This window comes from Coffea eugenioides, chromosome 3, assembly GCF_003713205.1.
Source record: "Coffea eugenioides isolate CCC68of chromosome 3, Ceug_1.0, whole genome shotgun sequence".
In the NCBI taxonomy this organism is placed as follows: Eukaryota; Viridiplantae; Streptophyta; class Magnoliopsida; order Gentianales; family Rubiaceae; genus Coffea; species Coffea eugenioides.
Window position 1 is genome coordinate 23,146,924 of NC_040037.1, and position 6,219 is coordinate 23,153,142.

Below are 6,219 nucleotides of genomic sequence, written 5' to 3' on the forward strand. Positions count from 1 at the left end.
TGACTATAACTGATTTGATCACTCGGATGAATGCTATTGCCTAAGAAGAAGAAATTGAAAGACTCCTGTCCATAAATGCTGCTCAATTGCAAAAGGTTGATAATTAGGTATACTCGACATACAAAACCAGATTCATTGACAATTATCTATAATTGCTAATATCTATCTATCTATCTCACATGAACAAAACATGTATTTGTTCCACCACATAACTCGGGCTATTCAGGACAAGAAACTGCTTTGTTACATAAAAAAAAATGCCCACGTGAAAAAGTAATCAAAGTAATAATTCATAATATAGTCACAAGTTACACCACTGAAGAGCTTGCAATACCATTTTTTACCTTTCAATTCTTTTACTTTTTTCCCTTCCAATTATTTCTTATTTTATTTTCAAGAAAATATCGCAAGATGAATTTGTGACATGATTAATGATTATTAATTGGAATTTGTAACACATGGCATCATACAAAAAGATCGAAATTAGTTTTTGATTTTTTTTTAACAAACGATAACATTTTATAAATATTAACATTTGATAGTACAAGAGCTAATTACAAAAAGGGGTAACTACCCCCATATCTTTTCTAGCTAAACCAGATAGCTATGTTGGGAATGAACCTTCCCACTCAATATTTCTAATTGACTTGACTGCCAATTGAGCCATTACATGGCTGCAACCATTAGTAGTTCTGGGCACAAAAGAGAAATTGCAACTGTCAATGCTCTTCTTCAGGATATCAATGTCTTCCAGGATTGTTTGTAGTGTGCAATCCTGAACATTGTCCGTATTGATAAGCCTCACAACATTTTTGCAGTCAGATTGGACTTCAATGTTTGTCCATCCTGCACCTTGAGCCATTTCCAGCGCACCTCTGATTGCTAGTGTTTCCTCAGTGGCTGCTTCCCCTCTTCTCCTCTCAGTGATTCCCTTAACTTTCACTATCTCCCCACACCAATTCCTCGCGATAATCCCCAATCTTGTTCTAACCATTTGAGCTGAAATTGCTGCATCCGTATTGATCCTCATTATTTCTTCCTTAGGTGGCTCCCACCGTTGCTGAATCTGTCCTTCCATTTCCAGAGGTGCATTTGCTCTGTGTCTGACTCATTCGCTGCATCATACTCGATCCATTCCTGTTGATCTTTGTCTACTATCATCTTTGCATCCACATTCTCGGTCTGGAATGTCATTTTGTTTCTAGCTTTCCAAAGTTGCCATCAGATGTTAACTGTGAGCCTGATTCTGTCTACCCCTTATGTTTCCCTTGCTGCTTGCATCATGGCATCCCACCATCTCTACATATTACCTTGCAAATCAGCTAGCCCTTCCCACCTCACAGGGGCCAACTTCCATACCACTTGTGCTTTTGGGCAAAAAAAGAAAATGTGCTCAATGGTTTCAGCTTCCTCCCCACAACATTGACATATAGTGCTTCCCTTTCCAAATCTCTTGTAAAGTGCTTCACTAGTGGTCAATCCATTCTGCAAACATCTCCATAAAAAATGTTTTAGTTTCATCTTTATGTTAAGACTCCACAATTTTTTCCATACCGTATGCTTTCTTACTTCCCAGCTAGTTTCTGAGTCAGGTGCTAGCCTACGGTTCATGCTGTCTATTTCTTCCTTTACAGCAACATATCCTGTCTTAACTGTGTATACCCCAGATTTGCTATATTTCCAAAATAATCTTTCTTTTCTATCATATAAACTAAGGGGGATGTTAGCTATATGTTCCACATCATCTGCTTTAAACCATTGGTGCAGGGATTCTGTCTTCCACCTTCCACCCTCTATTAGTTCATTTATGTATTCAATCTGGAAATCTGTTGATTTTGTAGTTGAAACTCTTCCATTCTCCGTGCCAGGTATCCACCTATCTTGCCAAATCTTCACTGACCTCCCATCTCCCAGTCTCTTCCATAGTCCCATTCTTTCGAAATTAGTTTTTGATACCTTTGAAAGTTTCACCCATAAACCCAATTACAATCCCGAGATAAAGTTTTCTACTAAGATGAAGTTTTCTGTTAAGAAAGATGGAGGAGAGAAGAAAGAAAAAATAGAAAAAGAAGTAAACGAGAGAAAAAAGGGGAAAGAAAAAAGAAAAAAGAAAAAAGAAAAGTCAAAATAATAGAAGGGTAAATTTTGTCCTATTGGGGTTTGAGTGATAAAAATTAAATGTCAAGAGGTAAAGTGAGAAATGAGGTATACTTTAAGGGAATTGATTGTAATTAACCCTTAAAAAATTATTGATAAATTTTCTCTTTTTCCCCCATTTTCCAAATTAATTTCCACTAAGGATGTAATCGAGTTGAGTTGAACTTGAATATCACCATACTCAAACTTGACTTGACATGCAGAAAGGATACTCGAGCTCGAGTTTGAGTTCAATGCATTGCTCACAGAACTCAAGGTCGACTCACATGGAGTTCGAGTCAATGCAAGTCTTATTGAGCTCAAGTAATGCTCGAACTCGATCCTGTGGCTTGCTATAATTTCTTGTTCAAACCTACAAAAATGTCCCTGGCGTCCAGTCTAGCAACAATGAAGCCAAGTAGAATTAATGTATATACTATAACAGAAATAGAAATGGGATGTGATGGGCACAATTATACACTTAAGAAACTAAAACTACTGCCAGGTTGCCCAATTAACGAAGTTCAAGTATAGAACAACAGCAATGAGCAAATCACTATTAAAAGTTCACTAGTCCAACTACTAGTTGACTAACCAAATACAACCAGTCTAGAACAAGTTCAATGAGTAGTCACAATCCAAATTTACAAATCAAATAGAGGAAAATGCACGCAATAAGTCAGAAACAAAGTTCTCCATGCTCCAACAATCCAAACCATCCATTTGCACCATGAGCAAGTCCTAATGCCAAAGACAAAATAATATCAATTTGTAATCATTCAAAGTAAGACCAAATTAAATTAATAAATAAATACAATTACAGTAATAACGACCTGATCTTTAATTCTTGAATCACATTTGAATTGGCAATCAAATCTATGGAAGCTCAATTTCCTTCATTGTCCTCATTTGCTGCGTACACCAAAGCAACATACACATATGATATATATAACTTAAAAAATATGAAATCTAGAAATGAAGTAGTAAACTTATCAACAAATGGTAAAAATTAGCCATCTAAAACTCACCTTTGTCTTCTTTTTGATCCCATACATATTTATACACCAATCTCCAGCGCTTTGGACCTTTTCTGGAGCTAGTGCAGCTCGATATGAATCAATCACTCTAGTTTCGACACTAAACGTGGTCTCAGATGCTACTGTAGTTATCAGAATAGCCAAGATATCGCAGGCCCTCTTAGATAAAATCAGGTATGTGATACTGTTGACTTTCCACCACTCCAAGTAGTCACATGAATTGGGATCTGAGCCAATTGGACGACAATGTTTATCTAGATAATCTAACAATTTGGATTTGTGGAGGGCTGACGTCTATACTTCCACAATATATTTAGTAAAATCATCCCAACTTGAAGACTTTTGCTGCCTTGAACCCTAGCCATTAGATGCACCACCTTGGGACTCAATTATACCCGTACTAGAACTATTAGTTGCAGCAACATATTCCTCATACACGTCAAAGAGTGCTTTCCAGACCTTGGTGAGGTATTCTTCTAACTCAAAAAGTGAATAAACCTTGGGGACGGAAAACTCTATAAGGCATATTTTTTGCCTTAGATCCAAAATGGCACCAATTGCCATCAATAAGTTGCATTCATCCCAATATTTGTCGTATTTGGCCTTCATTTTCTAAATCATTGCCTAGATGAAATCATCTTCATCAAAGACTCTTGAATCCAAGAGTCTTTTCACCTTGACAACCTCTTGGAGGAATAAGTTGCTTGTGGGATAGTCACTATAAGAGATTACATGTGTGGCTGTCCAGAACAACTCTAGAATAGTGCACACTTTCTCTACTTTTTTTCCAATCTTCTGTAGATGAACAACAATCATAACTCGATTCTCTGTCTTGAAAATGTGGAAAGACCTCCTTGAACTTGATAGCATAGTTTAGCATTTCATAGGTCGAGTTCCACCCAGTCCTACAGTTATGGATTAAAACCTTCAACTATATCTGCAATTACATAACTGTCTCGCCAAATACTAACATCCTTCTATCAGATCGATTGATGAAATCAACACTTTTCCTAATATTTTTAGTTATATCGACAATCTCACTTAGGTTGTCTTGAACCATCAAATTCAATATATGAGCATAACAACGAACTTGGAATAATCTGCCTCTACAAACTAGCTTTCTTGACCTTGAGAAGTCATCTCTGAAATGCCTTGCAGTTACATCATTGGCAGTTGTATGATCCATAGAAACTGCATAAATCTTGTTTTCAATCCTCTAGTCCTTGACACATTTAAAAATTGCAGTCAAGATTTGAATTCCTCTTCTTGGTGGAGGTATGTGGACAAAGCTAAGAACTCATTTTTCTAGCTTCCAATTTTGATCAATCTAGTGGCTAATGAGCACCATGTACTCGATCTTCTAGTTTTTAGACTTTCACATATCTGCTGTGAGGCTCATTTTGCCAACACACATCAAGTGGTTCTTCAACTTCTTTTTCTCCAACTCATAAACTTGGACACAATTATTCTTTCCTGTAACTCATGAGATCTTAATCCACTCAGGCATTGCTTGTTTCATCATTAGGTTGAATCCCTTTTCCTCTAAAATGTTGAAGGGATGCTCGTGCATCAGAATCTAGTGGGCAACTGCTTCCAGCATTTTTTCCATGTCCACTTTACCCAAATGCAAGGGTGGAACTGCTTGTAAATTAGAATTAGAAGGCTGAAAATTTAACTTTCTTTGTTGCTCCTCTCTAATCTTTGCTTTTCTAGTTAGGCAAGAGCTCCGATGCCTCCACTTACTCGTGGTTTGTTTAGTTTTGCCTCGGGATAATTTCTTGTTGCAATGTGAGGAAATGACATAATAATGATCATTTTCGTCGAATTCCTTGTAGTCGTCCTAGGCCTCAAATGTCTTGGTTCTTTTGGGAGTGCGAAATTCATCATCTCCTTCAATTAGCTCATTGATTATGAATTATTTTCAGCTCTCCTATCTTCCACAAATGCTCCCTCGTCACTCAAAGCATCTGTCTCAGCTCCCACAGCTCCCTCATTCTCAGTACTCACAAAAATTGGGTTATCTAGTTGTAGTGGAGTGGCAGAATCAGTAGCTTGCAAACAAGCACGTGGGATGGATAATACATCAAGTGGACTGATTCCGATACCTATGGCTGTGATAGCAATGAAGGAAATTCAATGAATGCTCACTTAACTGTTGAATGGAGCCATATAGGTTTTAGTTTCTAGTTTTAATTATATGGAGCATCATTGTCATTCTAGTTTTAGTTTCTAGCTTTAATCTAGTTTTAGTTTCTAGTTTTAACTGTTAACTGTATATTAGAAAGACAATATTTTGACTATATATTAGTAAGATATTTAGTGTAGTTCAGTTTTAGTTTCATTGCTGCTGTTTTAAATGCTCTACACCAAGGAAGAAGAAGAAATAAAAAAGGAAAAAAATAGAAATTTGCCCCATTGGTCATAAACACTTAGACCAATACTTCTCTTGGTTGAAAAGTAAAACTAATACAAGACGCATTTCTCAATTGATGTAAGCACTAATGGAGACATAAGATTTCAAAAATAGTGGTTTAAGGTTAACTTACCTCCTCTTGCAGCTGTGGTACCTAATATTGAAATGCTTGTCGAATGAGTCGAGGTATTTTCCATTCTTTTCGATTGGTATTCACACCTTCCTCAAGCTATATGGATTCCTGCAACACAAGTTCCTATCCACAATCCAAATGCCTTATGCAACTTTATTTGACTATCTCTGTTCCTCCTTGCAGTTTCCTACAATATTATCCATCAATATAAAAACTCTTAATAACTAATATCTAGATTCTAGAAGCAATAACTAAGAGTCTAAGACCAACATTATTTGACTTACATGCTTTCCATAATACATGCTCATTTTGACCTCTTCAAATTTCAATAATTTTCATCTTATCCCTGTAACTTCTTTAGAAGTCTCATTTTTGTATAATACACTTCTACATTATTTATGTACACACCGTAGATTTATGACAAATTAGATTATTGAATCAAACTAAATGGTAATGACCTTCAATGATACAAAATAGAGATGACACTTAACTAAAATTTG

The 6,219-nt window shown here is 36.3% G+C and overlaps 1 protein-coding gene and 1 long non-coding RNA gene across 2 annotated transcripts; both read right to left on the minus strand.

Annotated features, from left to right (window-relative positions):
* Positions 1–604: 604 nt before the first annotated feature.
* Positions 605–1,030, minus strand: LOC113766324. The gene has a single exon (XM_027310528.1). The coding sequence runs from the start codon at positions 1,028–1,030 to the stop codon at positions 605–607; it is 426 nt and encodes a 141-aa protein (XP_027166329.1).
* A 1,644-nt stretch (positions 1,031–2,674) lies between these two features.
* LOC113767151 lies at positions 2,675–3,212 on the minus strand. The gene is made up of 3 exons (XR_003467874.1): positions 3,165–3,212; positions 2,970–3,048; positions 2,675–2,877 (listed from the first exon to the last, which is right to left on the minus strand). It is a non-coding gene; the product is annotated as an uncharacterized LOC113767151 (long non-coding RNA).
* Positions 3,213–6,219: the final 3,007 nt, after the last annotated feature.

Bases quoted from the DNA above. Each gene is read 5' to 3' on its own strand.
- LOC113766324 (XM_027310528.1), bottom strand. From the start codon at position 1,030: ATGAGGATCAATACGGATGCAGCAATTTCAGCTCAAATGGTTAGAACA.